Below are 19,101 nucleotides of genomic sequence, written 5' to 3' on the forward strand. Positions count from 1 at the left end.
GGACAGGGAGCAGAGGGGTTTAGATGGGTCGGGAGTTCTGGGGGGGGCTGTCAGGGGGTGGGGAGTGGTTGGATGGGGCGTGGGAGTCCCTGGTGTCTGTCTGGGGGTGTGGGTGTGGATAAGGGTTGGGGCAGTCCGGGTACAGGTAGGGGGTAGGGTCCTAGGGGGCCAGTTAGGATGGGGGGAAGGTCTCAGAAGGGGGCAGTCAGGGGACAAGGAGCAGGGAGGCTTAGGTAGGGGGTGGAGTCCTGGGGGGCAGTTAGGGGCAGGGGTCCCAGGAGGGGGCAGTCAGGGGAGAAGGAGTGGGGGGGAGGGTTGGGGGTTCTGAGGAGAGCGGGAAGTGGGAGGGAGTGGAAGGGGCGGGGCTAGGGCAGGACGGGGCGGGGCTAGGGCGGGGCTCCTCCTGTCCTCTTTTTTGATTGTTGAAATATGGTAACCCTAAACTAACTAATGATGCTGGCGGACCCTAGTTGGCCTTGTTCAGTTTGTATCTATTTAGTTGTAGAAATTAGGACCTCTTTCTTTCATTTAACAAACACCAATGCTTTGATGTAGTTTTAGTGTGAAGACTACATAAAAAAGTACTCAAAAGTCAGGAAATGTGAAAGTAAAAGTTGAATGAATAACATAGCTCTGTTCTTTCTTGCTTGTGTATAACAGGAGTCTTTAAGTTCATGATCACATATTATCTAAGGACAAATTTTTCAAACCTTGTTGTCTAAAGTTAAGCACCTAAGTAAAAATGGCCTGATATTCAAAGGTGGTCACCAGTGCTAGCTCCCATTAACTTCAGTGTGGTTTGTGAGTGCTCAGCAACTGTGAAAAATGGGCCCTTCTTACTTAGACTGACTTTGGGCACCCAGGTTTCTCCCATGTTGTCTGAGAAATAGTATATGCTCACCTAATCAGACTGCAATGGAATGAATATGCACAAGGGGGCAGAGTTAAGCTTGTACATTCAACTTCAAGTTTTATTTTTCATATCTTCTAGTGTTTGCGTATGCTGCCTTCATGCTGCATTAGTCTAGGGTATTTTTATTTAATATTATAAAGAGTTTTCTTAGCTGCTGAAGTTTCCATGCTGGCTCCGACTATTGAGATTTTTGTCTCAATTTATTTCTCTGTATTTTTCAATACAGTAGAGTTGACTAGGCTTTATTATTTTTAGGTGACCGGGGAGAACGGGGTCCAGCAGGAAAACCACCAAAGATCATGCCAAGCGTACTGTTTGAGGTCAAAGGTGAAAAAGGAGCTATAGGAGACCCTGGCCTAAAAGGAGGTTTAGGCTTTAAAGGTAAGAACAACAAAACAATCATTTAATATTCATGATTACTTACCAGTTACTAAGTATTGTCCTGATGTTCAGAAGCTTTTCAGTTATCCTCTCCATATCCTTAATATGTAACGCCTCCTGTTGTATTACAGCACAACACAGCTGAGCTGGCAATGAAAACGGAGGGCTTGATTCTCACTGTAACTCTATTGCTACAATGGCACTACCGGTCTAAGGGTTTGTCTATCCAGAGAGGTAGTGAGCAGCAAGCTAGCGTGCTATGGATTCAGCCCCTGGCTTGTTACACATTAACTTGTCAGACAGACAAGCCCTTAGAGAGCGAAGAGTCAGACCCACTGACTTAAATGGAGTTAGAGCAAAACCGGAATCTTTAATTCTGTTCTGTGCTGTCTTTTCCACTGTCATCATTATTTTACCTTGTGTCTTCAAAGGGATTTTGACATTTTCCTTTTTATAGGATAATCTGGTAAGAAACATCTAATGTATCTATGGCCTTAAAATGTGCTGTCTCTTTGCATAGTCCTGGCACTGTCTGGCTCTCTATCTCTTTGTCTAAAGACATACTGCTGACCTGAAAGTTTTTACGTGAATAGAACTACCTGTCATGTGAACCTCTCCTGATGTTACATTTCATACTGGTTTTCTTACAGGTAGTAAAGGAATGCCAGGCTTACCTGGCAAACCAGGAGTTCCAGGTTTGCCTGGATCAACTAGTCATATTGAAGGTGAGAAAGGAGATGCTGGTATTAAAGGAGTGACAGGTGTTCAGGGGTATCCTGGTACAGTTGGACCGCCTGGCATACGAGGTTTCCCTGGAACCACTGGAATCAGGGTAAGTTAATGTCCATCGAGATTTTTTTTTTCCAACTAAAAGGCCATCATTAAGCTTGTCTGATCTAGGTTTTATACACCATTAAAATTGTGTTGGAATATTGAAATACAAAGATATCAGAAATCAATAAAAATGGAATGTATGAAATGTCCTCTCTGTAAAACACTCTCTGCCATTCACTGTACTCTGGATAAAGTCCTGAGAATGCCAATATGATTTTCTCCTTCTCCTCTTCTCCACATGACCCAAAGTCCAGCCATCAGCTTTTCGCTGATGTGGGACCCAAATCCTCCTTGGGGCTTCTCAATTCTGCTACTGAATCTGCTAGGAAAAGTTGGTCTTACCTCAAGCTGGCCCTTCCTGATGGGGCTGATTGGAGAGCAAAGTGGGGTTTTTTGGTGGTGGCACAATTTCATGAGCAAGAGGCCAGGTCAGAGAATCAAATCAGTCTCTCCCACAGAAGTAGGTTGATCAACACTAAGGGCGTATACACACTAGCGCTTACTTTGATATTAAGTGCTGGTATAGACAGCGTTATGTTGGTGGGAGATGCTCTCCTGTTGACACAGCTACCGCCGCTCGGGGAGGTGGAATAATTATGCTAACAGGAGAGGTCTCTCCTGTCAGCATAGAGCATCTGCACTAGCACCGTTACAACTGCATAGCTGCATCCATACAGCTGCGCCACTGTAGCAATTCTAGTGTAGACTAGCCCTAACTCTCATTTACCAGCAATTTCTGTGCATACTTTGTCAACAAAATAAGTCGCACTCAGGAGAACTCCACTCACAAAGGGCATAAGAAGAAAAATCATCCACTACACTTGGTTGTATAGAGCAAAATCCTATGGTCCCTTCTTAAGTAAACTCACCATTAGACTTCAGTGGGAGTTTGTCTGAGTGAGGACTGCAAGTTTTGCCCAAAGAAATTGAACTATATTACACAATTCATGTTCCCAATTTTAAAGGAAATAGTACTCACAAATGCAGCCTATCATTATTATTGATGTAGTCTGGCTACATCAACCAAAGGAATCAATTATAAAGTGCTAAAGAAACTCAAAAGTGTAAGTATTTTGGCATTTTATAGTGTCTCAATAGCAATGCTGTTTTAATGACTGAATAAACGTTCATTCTAATTAAATACTGTCCATTTTTAACCATATGATAGGGTGAAAAGGGTACTGAAGGAATCAGAGGTGATTATGGTAGACCTGGCTCTGCTGGGCAAACTGGTGAGTCTGCTTCTATCTCATCCATTGAGCCATTTGTACTAATCTCATATATAAACCTTCATATACATTGTATGAAGTCCTTCATATAGGGTCTGATCCAGCCCACATTGGAGTCAATGGAAAAACTTCAGTGGCCCAGTTGATCCAGTGCCTGTTGTGCATTGGATTAAGTCTATATAGTCTTGTTTAGTTTCCTCCGTCAGAGAGGCCATGACTTTTTTTTTGCACATATCCTTCTCCTTTTTTGTTGTTGTTCATTTTATCATCATTTCCATTGTGGCACAGCTAAGCTACAGTAGTGAGTTTTGCACTTTTCTCTCAAGGCTACAGATTCTTCAGAACACTAATAAATTGAACTTGTATTCAGAATTGAAGTCCAGTCTCATCCTTCGTTTATTTCTGCTTGAAACAGGTGATCAAGGAGATACTATAAACTTACCAGGAAGCACAGGTCTGAAAGGAGAAGCTGGTGTAACTGGATCATTGGGTATTCATTTCATTGACCATCAGAATTGTTCTTTATATATTGTTTTCACATGTCTACATGTTACAATCCGTGGAGGTTTGCTCATAGGGATGGGGAACTCATTTGTCTGAACTCCCCAGCACGCTGAGCTATTCAACATGTCACACTGCAGTAAATGCCTGGGTGAAACTGGAGTACTGAGGAGTAAGTGGTTAAACAGCCTCATAGCTCCATGTAAGGGAAAGTCAGGATTTGGCTTTTAGTCCTAATGCACGCAGAACTCTCACTAAAGTCAATAGACATTTAGCTTGGAAAAGGGGTGTTGTGTGCCTCCAGTGACTACAGAATCTGTCTCATAGTCCCCTTATCACAGTGCTTGGAGATATACAGTTGTGTTACATTTTCCACATTGAGGTGAAAGTATGCAGTATCACCTCTTTGCTGAGAATGTGAATATGCTGCACTAAAGTGTTAGACAATATGTATAGTCAAACAGCATACAACTAAATTAAAAAATTACATTCTGCTTTGTAATGGCATTTTTGCCATTGACATTAGTAGGATCGTTATTTGGCCCATGGTGGAGAGTGCTGAGCCTACCTCTTCTTTGGACTAGTCTAGGCTGAGAAAAATAGTGGTGTTTTAAAACCAGGGTTGACCAGGATTTTTAAACAGCACTGTCATTGTCTTCACTAGATACTAAGCAGTGTTTAAAAACATGTTAATTGACATGGATCATCTAACACATTTTACAACATGAATCATTTTCCCAGGCTGGGCAAGCTCACTGAGGGTTTGTCTACATTTAAAACACTATAGCAGAGCAGCTGTAGCAGTGCAGCTTCACAACTGTAGCCCTTCAGCGTAGATACTACCTACACCAATGGGAGGGTTTCTCCCATTGGAGTAGGATATCCACCTCCCTGAGGGGCAGTAGCTTATTAGTCAACAGAAGAATTCTTCTGTTGACCTAACGCTGTCTACATCAGGAATTAGGTCAGCATAGCTATGTTTCTTAAGGGGTGTGGATTTTTCCCACTGACATTACCTAGGGTACAATCTGGACTGATGGACAGCTGTGTCCCCTCAGTTCTCCAACTTGGGGTGTCTTTTACACTGCTTCGCTGTGAGAACAACCACTCCTGATCTGATCACACACAGCATCCAGCATGTAAATCACTCCCAGCCATAGGTGCAGACTCCATGGGTGCTCCAGGGCTAGAGCACCCATGAAAAAAATTAGTGGGTGCTTAGCACCCATCGGCAGCCAAGCTCTCCCCATCCCCCCCAGTGCCTTTTGCCCGCCGGCAGCCCTGCCGATCAACTCCTCCCCCTCCCTCCCAGTGCTTCCCGCCCACCATGATCAGCCATTCCACGGTGTGCAGGAGGTGCTGGGAGGGAGGGGGAGAAGTGGGGATGGGGCACACTTGGAGGGAGCAGAAAGAGGTGGGGAAGAGCGGGGGTGGGAAGAAGCGGGGCGGGGTAGGTGCTTGAGGGAAGGGGGAGAGGGGACCTGGGGCTGAGAGGGGGTTGAGCACCCCCCAGATAATTGAAGCTGCTGCCTGTGCTCCCAGCAATACTATGTGAGTGCGATAGCCAGCCACCCGTAAAGTACACTGCATGTCAACACCATCAAACTCCCAGTTCCAGACTTTCCTCCAGAAATATGCATCTTGTACTGCCCAGCACCCTCCTGGACAGTACACGCTCATACGAAGTCCATCATCTATTGATAGAAAATGATATGCACAAATCTTGTTATCTCAAAGGGAGTTTCTCAAACACTTCAATCCAAACATACTGGTTTAGATAAAGCAATGAAATACATTTATTAACTACAGAATGATAGATTTAATGTGACTACAAGTAATGAGGCATATAAGTCACAGTTGCTTACAAGGAAATAAAAGGTAAAATGCAACTAACACCTAACTTAACAAGCGAAGTGAATACAAAGCAAAGGGGTCTCTCACCACATGGTCCAGCATTCTTACTGACTGACTCTCTTTCAGTCAGGATCTCCCTGCCCCGTGCTCGACCCCATGTCTTGGTAATGTTATATAGTGGAATCTTATATCTTTACATACAGTGTTACCACACATACTTTACCAGGACAATGATTAGCAAATCATGAGTTTTCAAATGATACCTTACACAGTATGCTTTGTACAAATTTAACATAGTCTTGAAAAAATGGGTGAATGCAGGATATAGACTGCCACACACCCCTGAGAGATGTAGCTATGCCAATGTAAGTTCCCAGTGTAGACCAGCTCTGAGTGTGTTCTTTATGCAATGAGGCAAGGGCTTTCTTAGGAATCCTGCCTCATTCAATAGGCAGCTTCAAATTCAATTATTCCTGATAATTATTCAAATATTCCTGGCATATATATGGTGATTGTTTAGGGAATCTATTGTTAACATTTCTGGTGTTGCAGGTGTGAAAGGAACCAGAGGAGATACAGGTGAAGGAGGTGATCCTGGTTTTATTGGCATTGAAGGCCTAAAAGGCACCCAAGGTTTTCCAGGTTTAAAAGGGCAAACAGGTGAAATATTTCTTACATTCTGTCTTAATTATGGAGCAATCCTACGATTAGGAGTAGAGTTGGTTTGAAAAGTGCAGTGGAAAAAAATCAAAGATTTATTCAAATGCTTTTCATTGAAATTTCAAATTTTAGAAAAATTTTGACCACTCAATTAGCTGGTCAAAAACTGTTTTTTAAAAATGTGAACATTTTCAAAAGAAAAATTTACCCCAAAAAATTCATATTCAATTTTTTTAGATCAGCTCTCATTAATTAATCTAATTAAGATGTTGATGTGCCTGTTTACAGTAATATAGTCCCAGTGCAATGGCGTTCAGTGTACAAGAAGGGATGAGAGTATTTGGATGATACCCAAGGAAGGGAGCATTCTAATACTTGCCCTTCCCTCTAATTTAAATGAGATACCAAAATACCCCAAAGGACCTTCAGCCACTGTATTTTGAACCAGTTCTTTTGGGTGACTGTACAAAGCAGATAGTGGTCAGATTCTGCTCTGGATCCAAATAGGCAACTTGAGAAATCTGTTACCATTAGGTGAACATGAAAAAATGTTGCTCCATATATTTTTTTATTATTATTATTATTATATTGCCTAGAAGCCCCAACCAAGATGGGGCCCCATTGTGCTGGGTACTGTACAAATATGTAATGAGAGACAGTCCCTGGCTCAAAGAGCGCTTACAGTCTGAACAGACCAGGCAGACACAGTGAAAGGGGAAACAGAGGCCAAAGAAGGGAAGTGATTTGCCCAAAGTGGCACAGCAATTAGGCTAAAATATTCAAATTTGTTTTTCTAATAGCAATAGAAACACCCACCACTGTCTATGTCTGTGTTTCTCAGGTAGCTGGAGGCATGAAGTTTGCAATTATAGTAAAACAGTGCATTTTTTGCTGTCTCATACTGTTCTTTTTGGGGGGAAGGTGGGGAGAGGGATGTGTGTGTTTCTTCCCCCATAGCATACTTCAAACTAGCTCTTTATTTCACAATTTTGGTGTAGGGGACTTTGTTGTTTATTTATCCATAAGGCTGCCCATACTGGCTCCCAGAAAGACTGAAGGTAGCATAGTCGATGTTTTATGGTATACAATAGGATCAATTTCATGGACACCCAGAATTAATTATGTGTTTTTCCTATAGGCTTCCCAGGGTTGGTTGGACCACCAGGATCACAGGGAGACCCAGGTATTCCTGGATTTCAAGGTGAAAAAGGAAGTCGTGGATGGCCTGGTTTCGCGGGACAAGCAGGTTATAAAACTATTTTAATTAAGTCATTTTACTCTAAGTATTTCAGTATTGTGCATTTTGGGGTGAGGAAGAAAAAGGATCATTGGCATTTCAGAGCTCTACCTCTCTTCCCAATAAATGCTGGTTTCCTATAAAGCTCAGATGCATAAATGTAGACTTGTATGATTTGACTTTTCTTGCATTATAAGGATCCTTGCATTCTCACATTGACTGTAGGGGAAGTATTTGATATGTCAAGGACCTAATTTACAGGAACTGTTTTAATTTCTCATGATGGTTGCAAAACAAATTAACTTTTTCAACAATGTGAGCAACTCTTTTTCAAATGTAGCAGAGAGTAATATCATTTCATACAGTGCATTAGATAGTGAGCAATTTATCTTACATAATCATCAGATGCAGTAGATGTTTTAGCCCACGAAAGCTTATTCCCAAATAAATTTGTTAGTCTCTAAGGTGCCACAAGTACTCCTCCTTCTTTTTGCAGATGCAGTAGAGTTCACTGATACTGAATACATGGTTTGAAAAGTAAATGACTTATGGCACGCTACACTGAGAGCTTTGTTGTCAAGATATAAATAATATTTTTAAATAAAACAGTGGACTTTCTTAATTACCAGATCAAGGATTGCCCCCTTGTCCCTTAATAAATTAAATCATGTAAGTTTTCCTCTCCAGACATGGGGCAGAAAATGCCCCATTTTGAACAGCAGCAAGCATTAGGCATTTTTCAAATTGTTTTTTTTAAATCCCATACAGTGATTTTTTTTTTCTCAAGAGATCCTTATTACAGAACTTGAAGGATGTGTGGCCACCTTGCTGTTATCCTGTTTTAGGGGTTACAAAAAGATATAAAGATGAATCCTATCAAAGCTAGGATATTAAGAAGATAATTAATGGCAGGTTTGTTTTCTTTTGTTTGTGTTGGTTCTTAGTGTAACTTTTACCTGTTAGATTGGAGCTGCTTCTTAGAAATAAGGCAATGGTTTTACTGGATAATAGAAAAATAGATACATTTGCCAACCAAGGAAAATACACAATTAAGTGTAGGTTTGTAATAAGCATATGCACTTGTGTGTAAATTCAAATCATAATACAATTCTTTTGTGGCTACCTTAGGAACAGGAAGCTACATTTTCAGTCAAACGCATGTTTTCTACCAACCAAAGAATCTTACCAACTTATTGAACCTATGAATAAGATAATCATGAGTAAAATGTTTAACAGGTTTACCCGGCTTCCGAGGAATCAGTGGATTGGATGGTTTGCCAGGGACTAAGGGCTTGCCAGGCTCCCCAGGTATGTGTGACAATCTTATTCTGCCCTTTTATAAAGGCACCAGGTTATGTTGGCTATTCCATTATAAATTCCATTTGGGATGGGTTTGTAATACGATTTCTTAATACAGTCAACTGAAATTTAGCATGTGAATAGTAGGCTCTGATGGAATTTGTGTGGATATTCCAGGATTTGGCAAACAGTAATATATCTTAAATGGTGCAACCTAATCAAAATTGGGTGATTAGGGACAAATCTTGAAATCATAATCCCTTTCCTTTTGACAGGTTTAAGTCGGTATTAAGACCCTTAATGTTATTTTAATACAGTTTTCAGTATGCAATATAGCAGCATTATGAAATCCTGAGATATTTGGCAGTTTACTTTTATTAACTCCAAAACAGGTCCAGATGCATATGGGACTGAAGGTTTCCCAGGTATTTATGGTGACAGAGGGGAAGCAGGCGAACCGAACACTATTGAAGGCACCAGAGGAGCGCCAGGTCAGAAAGGAGAGAGAGGCAATCCAGGTCAGTGTTTAGGGAGTTGTGTTTTTTATTATTATATAGTGAAGCATGGCAAGTGTGCTAGCATACATTCTCACACAATGCAATTTAAGTTACAGCTGTTTATAAGAAATCTACAGCCATTTCACTCAGCTATGGCCCTGCTGCTGTAGCAGCTAGTGTGGGTAACAGTTGTCAATCTATGCCAAGTATTAACTGTATTGAAAATTAGAGTTTTTCATTATTTGTCATTTCCAAGCCTCCCACAGGTGCTTCAAGATGATACATAAGTATGATGTTCATAGAGCTATTGCTACACTATCTAGAGCAGGGGTCTCAAACACACAGCCCACCATAGGCACTGACTCCACCAGCAGCCAAGCTCCCCTCCCTCCGGCCCCCTATTCTCCTCTCCCCCCCCCCCCCCCGAGCACACTGTGTCTCCACTCCTCCACCTACCTCCCAGCGCTTCCCGCCACCAAACAGCTGTTTGGTGGCACTTAGCACTTTCCAGGAGGGAGGGGGGAGGAGCAGGGAGGAGGTGGAGAAGAGGCGGGGCCAGGGTGGAGATTTGGGGAAGGGGTTGGAATGGGGGCAGGGACGGGGTGGGGCCTTATGGACTAGATGAGCAATCTGATGTATGAAATTCAGCATGTATGATTCTTTGCTGTGAGTAGTTGGGAAGAATTTTTGTTAAAAGTGGCAATGTATTTTGTATGAATAGTTACTTTAAAAAGTTCCTGCCATTACAGCTATGTTGATAGACTTAGTGTAGATCATCATCAGTGTTACTGACCACATAAGGAATAGTTACAGGTGTTTATATTTTATTAAAACCACTCTTTGCATTACAGTTTTTAAAAATTAATACATTGACTTTTAATAGCATACTACATTACTCTTCTTTTTTTCGTTTTTGACTATACTTTTGTATCATTGTATGAAAAGGTTTCAGTGATGCAGCCCTCGGGCCAATCTACTAGTCCTCATCTGGCCCTCGTGGAGATTTGAGTTTGAGATCCCTGATCTAGACGGTTCCAGTATTGCCAGCTCTTGTGATTTTATTGCGAGTCTTGTGATATTTGATGTTTTTCTTAAAGCCTGAGTGTCACCATGACTGGGCTAGCTGCACCTCTGATCACTCTTGGTCTCTTTGAGTGCACCCCTCAGGTCTTGAGCCTCAAACTGCTCCTCTCTTCTGTGGTGGAATTATGCAATTCTCCACTCTCAGACTGGGCCCTGTGCTACGAGCCCAGTTGCTAACCACGATTGCTTCCACAAGCCTGACTTGGGTTCAGTACCTGCAGTTTGTTTCCCTCCAGGAGCTATGAGAGAGGTATCCAGTGACCTGATAGCCTGCTTAAAGCAGAGTAGTATTCATTTAAAACAGCAGCATTTCAGAGAAAACAGGTCTTAAAACAATAAACCACTCTACATGCATGCTTGCCTTTCCCTAAAGCAGTGGTTCTCAACCTATTTATCATTGTGGGCCGCATGGCCGCAGGTTGAGAACCACAGTGCCCCGAACCTTCCCCACAGACTCCTATGCCCAGTGCCTCCTGCCTAGAGACCCCTCCACAGAGTGGAGCCCTGAGCAGGGGGCCAGGCAGCAGGGACCACAGACTCTGCTGTGTGGGGCCAGGCGGCAGCCCCGACCCTGAACCTGGCTGTGTGGTAGGCAGCCGGGTGGCAGCCAAGACCCTGATCCCGTGGGGCAGCCCTTGGACCCCGGATCCTCTGCAGGGCCGGCCGGCAGCCCCGCCGCACTGGGCAGCCCAGAACCCGGACCCCATGCTCCCCGGGGGCCTTTAGCACACAGCTGGGCTGCAGCTTTTTGCTAATTGGGCCACAGGTTGAGAACTGCTGCCCTAAAGCTTAGCATTCCCTGGATCAGTGGGAGCCCCAGTCTCCTTTTCTGACACCCGCCCTGGACAACTCTTCACAATTGACCCCTCCTCGTTAGGGTGTCCATTTGATTTCTAAGCTTCCATTCTGGCAAAACAAGGATTGCATCATCGGAGTCAGGCTGTAGGATCCTTAAAGCTAATAGCTTTTCCCGTTGACTTTTCAAGTGTGTACGCCAGGATGTTCTTATCTGGAGAGCCATAGTATTGCCTTCCTGTTTGTTCTTATCACAAGCCTGTTGAATTAAAGCAATATAGGCGCATAAAATGTTTCTAGCTTTCCTGGTTGCAGAGAAAAGCTTGAAAATGTGACCTGAGTGCCCCTTAAACACTCAGAAGCTAGAAGGCATATAAAATACTGATTTTCCCATCAGTAGCATTTACACCAAAGGAATAAACACTTTAATATTTTTAAACATTGATTATTCTGTTTGAAGGCAAGTATTATGTAGTCTTCTGAAGTTGTTAATGAAATCAGTGTCGTATGGAACTATTTTATTAAAAGGAGAGAAAAACAGCTGGTACATCTAGTAGTTTAGCAGCTGAGGAGTTGTTTTTTTTAATTTTTTCCACTTCTCTGACATCAAAGTGGCCCCCTGCCAAGCCCTCTTAAGGGTAGAAGCCCCACCCCATTTTAACTTCCACTCTCATAACTGCCCTTCCAGGAAAGCCCACTCTGTCCATAAATTCATCTATGATAATAGCCATATAAACTAGTTAGTTGTATGGTTTGAAGACTTTCCAAAGTTTAGGGCCTGAAATTCCCACTGAATTAATCGGGCCCTTAATTCTTTTCCCTACACCCTTTGATGGCTCTAGCTCTGCTCGCTTGGGGAAACCCTCAGTTATACTCTGCTTTCTTGTAATCACTAAGATACATTGTGCCTTCTCAACTTTCCTACGAGAAAAGGTGTTATTTTGCTAATTTCGTTCATGTTTGTTAGTGTTAGCTGTTTACTAAAGAAAAAATAGATTTAAAATATTTTCATGGCTTCCTGAGACTATTTGCATTAGTATTATTTTATCCCACTTAAATGGATAGTTTCCAGGAGTTATGGCCCACACTACCACCGTTTAAAAACTTAGGATCTGTGGAGAATGTTCTCTGGATTCTACATATCTCTATTTTTAATTGACCCTGAAAAATTAAAAGAATCGATAGCCACTGATTTTGTAGGACATTTGGTACAGTGGTGTTTGCTCTTCTGCTGCAGAGCCAGTGTGTTTCAAGAACTTGCTAGCTTGGAACAATATTTATACAATAGAGCACCTGACACATACAAGAATATTAGCATCCAGTATGGTGAGAAATAACTAACTATCCATACCTGCTTTGGAACTGGTAAAAACAAATGTTATATCTATCTTAGAGCCCCATTTTCAGGGTGCTGAGTGTCACACTGCCTGGTACGGGACACAGCTAAGAATGCCAACATCAGGTCAGACTGCCAGAATATAGGGCTTATGCCCCAGACTGGTGATGTACTCTATCATAAGACTTCACCAAGCCAGAAATAGATGTGTACTTCCAAAATACAATACTAGTTATTATGAAGCCAAAGACAGTTCCCGTCAGGCCCGCTAGCCCCTCATGCAACACCCAGAAAAAACAGACTTCTGTGATCAATGGTGATTAAAAGCAGAAATCACATCATTAGGTTCTTCCAGCTCCAGAGAGCCAGCCACTCACCCCAGGTCAGAGTATACTTCAGATCTTACCCCAAAACCATGCCAGTAGTCAATCCTTTAGTAAACTAAAAACTAAAGAGAGTTACTAAAAGATTAAAGTGAATCATATACATTACAGTTGATTTCAGAGTCTGTAGATCAGGATAACAGCAGTGATGTTAAATCTGCTAACTTGCAATAAGTCTCTCTGGTCCATCCCAAATATTGGGGTCCTCACTCCATTGTTCAACACTCCCTTTGTTAGAAATCACAGCCCAGAGATGTGGTGCAGGAATGAGGCAAGGAGGTAATGTCACCATCTCCAATTTATACCCCTAGTCCATGGGCATGGAAAAATACTGGCTCAAACATCGAGCTATGCATCACATGTTCTACATGCCCTGCTGGATCATTGGGTCTCCATTGTCCTCAGAAGGATCCCATTGGAAGAGCTGATTCTCCTTAATGGCCCATCAATACCGTGGCTGGCTAGTCTTGATGTAAATCTGTCTTATTGGTGTTACCCCAGAACACATTTAGTAACAAGCATACAGTAAAATGTCATGACTTCACATGAAGTGGTGATACACACATTTCAACAGGATAATAATACTTAGCAGATTATAACTTTTCCAATGATATCTTACAAGGCATGCTTTGTACAAGATTTATCACAGTTGTGTAACATAGTCTGCACTACTGTTGCCACCAATCTCCTTTTTTATCCAGTGTCACACTGAGCACCCATACTTTTATCTGAAGTTAATGGGACTACTCCGCACCTCTGAAAATCACAGAGTACAAGGTCTGGTTCATCTTGTAATTTTTGTGCTTTTTTTCCTGCAGTATTAATTATGTCTTTATTTTCCTTGCAGGGGAACGAGGCCCAATTGGTAACCCAGGGTCTCATGGAATTCCAGGCTTTCCTGGAGTTTCAAACATATCAGGAATACCTGGTGATGTGGGTTCTCCAGGTCTAGATGGAGTGCCAGGTAATATATGCCATGTGTGCATTAGCAGATAAAGAGTGAATATTTAAACACAGATGTTTAGCAATGTTTGTCACTGTTATTTATATTAGCTCTAATTAAGTAAAGCATCCCAGGTTCTTTCCAAATCAGGACCCTAATTTTGAAGAAAACTAGTGAGATATAAAATGGAGATAAAACGATCCTTCCACACACACCTGCAGAGGTGGTCTGTCCAGGTTATTGTTGAATTACAGTGGTGGGCTTGCTTTGCAGATAAATAGATTCAATGCTCCACGGTTAAGTAGCAACTTTCAGAAGCACTAATTCATTTAAATTTTTTTTTCAATTTAATATCCCTGAGGTTTGCAAGTCTGTGACAAGCTTAACTTAAACCAGTGAAAAAATAATCACTTAAAATTGCTCACAAAACTTAAGTAAGTGTATTGAATTGAACTACTAAGTTATTTGGGCTGTCAAGTTTGTATTGTGAAAACACATTCACTTTTCCTCTCTACAAAAATTGCAGCTGGTGGTCCATGAGCCCACCTTTCTCACACACAAAAGAAGGACCAGAATAAAACCATGGTGCAATGACTCTACTGGGATATTTAGCAGTGCCTCCAGTGACTGCCAGGCTTCTACTTTGTTATTTAGGCCACATCTACACTTCTGGCTAAATCGGCACTGCTGTGATCAATGCAGCAGTGTTGATTTAGCAGGTCTGCTGAAGACATACTAGATCGATGGGAGAATGCTCTCCCATCAATTTGTGTACTCTACATTCCCAAGAAGTGTAAGGGAAATCGGCGGGAGAGTGTCTCCCGTCGACACAGCACAGTGAAGATGCCAAGGTAAATGGATCTAGCTACATCGACTTCAGGTACATTATTCACGTAACTGAAGTAGCATAACTTACATTGAATTACCACAGTAGTGAAGACCAGCCCTTAGAGTACTCCAACAATTCAAACTTGGGTGCCTGAGTTAGGCACATAGGCCCAGATTTTGAAAGGTATTTAGGCATTGGTGCACTCAGCGATGCAACACCTAATGGATAAGGAGCCTAAATCTCATTTTCCAAAGGGATTTCAGCACTTAGGAGCTAAAATCCTATCCAGCATCATAGATTCCAAGACCAAAAGGAACCATCTAGTCTGACCTCCTGTACAATGCAGGCCATAGAACTTTTCTATTATTTATATTATATATGTATATGTATATACACACACACACACACACCCTTATATTACTTTTTATAGCTGCATTCACTTCTCCTCTAAACCATGTCCATTTTTTAAACCAGCACTGCCTTCTTCCACCATTGTGGGATTGTGACTTTTTTGGCATCTAGTAAGGTGTTATTACATGATTCCCAATTATAATTCATGTTTTTATGATTAAATTCTTCCTCCCAGCTGTTTTGACTCATAATTGTTTTCAGCTTTGTGAAACTGGTCCTCTTAAAGTGACAAGTATATACAAAAGTGGTCTGGACTTTATTCTGCTTGCACATGACCAGTGTAATCAAGTCATGATCACTTGTACCCAAACTACCATTAATTTTTTAGTTCTGTGATCAGCTGAAGAAAATCTGATAAAGAATTCCCCCATGTTGGCTGCCACACTTATTGAGTTATGAAATTGTCATGTAAAATGTTTTGACATTCTAAGGGTGTTTTAGTAGTCAGCTTGAGACGTCTGGCATATGTCATTCAGATTGAAATCCCCCATGATCACATAGGGTTCTTTCCCCCTACACATTAGAGATAGATGTATAAGGAGGCAGTCATCCTGTTACCTAGTGTGATTTGGCTGTTAGAGGCACCAACTAATACACCATCTTATGCTTTATCTGTTAGTACATTGCTCCATAAGCATTCAAGATCATTTTCTTCTGAGTAATCAGTCAATCGGAAACAGATAATGCCATTTTTATATAGAATGGCACTCCCCCTCCCCTTTTGCCCAATTGTTTCTTACTGCCTAGGTTATAACCATTGATTTTTAACATTCCAGTTGTGCCAATCATCTCACCAGATTTCAGTAATACCAACTAGATTGAAATACTTTCCTAAATGAGCAATTTCAATTTCTCTTGGTTGTTACCCAGACTCCTAGCATTAGGTTATAGGCAATTAAAGAATTTCTTCTCTTCATATTCTTTGGTTCCTTCATTAATTTTGTTCTCAACATCTCAATTTTGTGCTGAGTGCTCAGATCTTCCTTCTTTTTACCCTCTCCCTGTGATATTGGTTTAACTGCCTCCTGACTACTCAATGGGATTTGGGCTCCCAAGTGCTTAAGTCACTTTTGAAAATCAGATTTAGGCTCCTAAGTCTGCTAGGCATTGTAGTGCTGAACACAACACCAAATACCTTTTAAAAATCTGGGCCCTATTTCCATTCTGACTTCAGCAGAAGCTCGGCACCTCTGAAAATCAGGTTAACGTGAGGCCCACAGGCTTGAAAATTTCAGCTGATTTGTCTACGGTCTACTCAAGACAAAGCTTTAGGGTGGGATTTTCAAATTCTCTTGCCACTGGCCTAGCCCTTCTTCCACTGAAATCCAGGGGAGTTTTATCATTGCTGGGTGCTTTTGAAAATCCCATCCTTAAGCTTTAAAAGTAATTATCATTTTCATAAGAACATAAGAATGGCCATACTGGGTCAGACCAAAGGTTCATCCAGCCCAGTATCCTGTTTACTGACAGTGGTCAATGCCAGGTGCCCCAGAGGGAGTGAACCTAACAGGTAATGATCAAGTGATCTCTCTCCTGCCATCCATCTCCCGCCTCTGACAAACAGAGGCTAGGGACACCATTCCTTACCCATCCTGGCTAATAGCCATTAATGGACTTAAACTCCATGAATTTATCTAGTTCTCTTTTTTCTCTCCACTGTTTGAACATAGGGATATTTTTTCCCTTCCTCCTTCCAGGATGGGAAGTTGCAAGCTCTTATAAAAGACACTTTTTATTAAAAAATAAATAAAAGCCATGCTGTAAAAGAAGTAGTCTGTATTCAGATAGACTTGATTTTGAACCTGAACTGTTCTCAGAGTTCTGTAATAATTTTGAAATCAAGCCTAGTGGTCCTTTCTTTTAAAGCTCTTAAACATTGATGGGCTTCACCAGCTGCTGGAAAGATGTTAGAAGAATCCCAAAGCATTACTTTAAAAGAATTCAACAAATAGGAAAATTCAGTAGCTACCATCCCGTCAGGCTAAATTAATTCTTTCCACCTCATCCCCTTGCATAGTCAGTTGCATCTGAGAAGCCCACTTCTTTCAAAGCAAAAAGCTCCCTTCTGCAAAAGTCATACTCCACTAGACAAGTAGTAGTTTCGTAGGAAGAACTATGGTGGTACTCTATTTATGACAGCTATAGCAAACCCTCCGCAGACTCCTTCTCACATAGTGAAGACACATTACAAACTGCCTTTGTCAAGTTCTGCATCAGCATTTCCTCCTCCATTAATACTTTTCCTGAATCCAAGTTTTAGGGCTTTTCTAGACCTGTGCACCTGGGCTGTTAAGTAGTAAAAGCCAGGAAAAATAAATACTATGAAGGGGCCCTTATTGCTTCCCTTCCCATGAACCCTACTTAAGAAACTTTGACTTGAAGGCCTAAGGTAACTAATTCCTTCCATACTGTAGGATGTCTCAAGGTAACAGGACTGCGGAATAAGCAAGGACGGTGTCCCTAGCCTCTGTTTGCCAGAAGCTAGGAATGGGTGACAGGGGATGGATCACTTGATGGTTACCTGTTCTGTTCATTCCCTCTGAGGCACCTGACATTGGCCACTGTCAGAAGACGGGATACTGGGCTAGGTGGACCTTTGGTCTGACCCCAGGGCCGGCTTTAGGCCGAATCCCCCCGAATCAGGCCCCACACCTAAGAGGGCCCCACGCCCTGAAGAAGAGCGCCTAACTTTTTAATTTTTACTCACCCGGCAACAGTCCAGGTCTTCGGCGGCACTTTGGTGGGGGGTCCTTCACTCACTCCGGGTCTTTGGCGGCATTTCGGCGGCGGGTCCTTCAGTACCGCGGAAGACCCGGAGCGAGTGAAGGACCCGCCGCCGAACTGCCGCCGAAGACCCGGACCGCCGCTTGGTATTCGAATCGGGCCCCGCACTTCCTAAAGCCGGTCCTGTCTGACCCAGTATGGCCGTTCTTATGTCTCTTGGGTCCCATATGACATTACCCCTCTCCCACCCCAGGCTCAGTGATTGAAACCTGGCAAGGGACCCATGCTCCACCATGAGGTGACACTGTTAATTTCCCCCCATGTCCATGCTGTCGATCCTGCCTTTCAACATAGATTCCAATTTAAAATGTGCTCTCACAGGCTATCCAGGACCACGGGGCAGACCTGGAATTTCAGCTCCAGCAGGAAGCAAAGGAGAAGATGGTCAAATAGGTGTGCTTGGAGAAGATGGTCAAAAAGGAACTGGAGGTGACCCTGGACCACGAGGGAGACCTGGAATTTCAGGGTACCCTGGACCAAAAGGTACAGCTGGGGAAAAAAATGAACCCTTTCTTAAAAGAAATGGTTATTTGTTGCTACAGTAGATGTTAGAAGTGACCATTTATATTATCTGTGCAGAGATACAATAATTCAAATGTGTCATTTTGCATTAAAGGGCATAAAGGCGCGCAAGGTCTCATGGGTACTCTTGGCTTAGTGGGAGCTTTTGGTGACATAGGGCCCAGTGGACCCAAGGGGGACAGAGGACCTACTGGTGAGTAAGAGCCTTCAGGTGCTATATTTTCCATCATTCAACAAATAAACTTACCTGCTCAGCAGCTACCACACCTGCCTTCAAACTGACCCTATGGCTGCATTCCTGAATGAACTTCGGGCCAGTCATGAAGTTTGGCTCACATCTAAAATTGATTTTAATGTGTATATAAATGAAAAGGGCCAACTCCAAACTCTAGGTGCTTTTCAAAAACTTCTAAAACGCCAACCACACAAACTATAACAACTCCAGCACTAACCCTCACCCAGCCCACCAGAGTAGACCAACAGAAAAGATATTTGGAAATGTAAAAAACCCTACACGTCACTAATACCAACCCTCTCCCTTTTCTAAAAGCCTACAAATAGCCCACTATAGACAGTGCTATATCTCATTCTCATTTTTTAGGGCACTGCA

The 19,101-nt window shown here is 42.3% G+C and overlaps 1 protein-coding gene across 1 annotated transcript in view; it reads left to right on the plus strand.

The window, feature by feature from the left end:
* COL4A2 (collagen type IV alpha 2 chain) overlaps window positions 1-19,101 on the plus strand; it is a 217,647-nt gene that overhangs the window by 186,151 nt on the left and 12,395 nt on the right. The window contains exons 32-42 of the mRNA XM_029910483.1: window positions 1,169-1,294; window positions 1,945-2,126; window positions 3,297-3,360; window positions 3,773-3,847; window positions 6,265-6,372; window positions 7,511-7,618; window positions 8,846-8,917; window positions 9,301-9,426; window positions 13,850-13,966; window positions 18,291-18,452; window positions 18,586-18,684. Of these exons, the coding sequence (XP_029766343.1) occupies window positions 1,169-1,294; window positions 1,945-2,126; window positions 3,297-3,360; window positions 3,773-3,847; window positions 6,265-6,372; window positions 7,511-7,618; window positions 8,846-8,917; window positions 9,301-9,426; window positions 13,850-13,966; window positions 18,291-18,452; window positions 18,586-18,684 (1,239 nt within the window). The remainder of the gene's footprint in view (window positions 1-1,168; window positions 1,295-1,944; window positions 2,127-3,296; window positions 3,361-3,772; window positions 3,848-6,264; window positions 6,373-7,510; window positions 7,619-8,845; window positions 8,918-9,300; window positions 9,427-13,849; window positions 13,967-18,290; window positions 18,453-18,585; window positions 18,685-19,101) is intronic.

The sequence above is a fragment of the Terrapene carolina genome, unplaced genomic scaffold, assembly GCF_002925995.2.
Source record: "Terrapene carolina triunguis isolate 2854851 unplaced genomic scaffold, T_m_triunguis-2.0 Scaffold21, whole genome shotgun sequence".
In the NCBI taxonomy this organism is placed as follows: domain Eukaryota; kingdom Metazoa; phylum Chordata; order Testudines; family Emydidae; genus Terrapene; species Terrapene triunguis.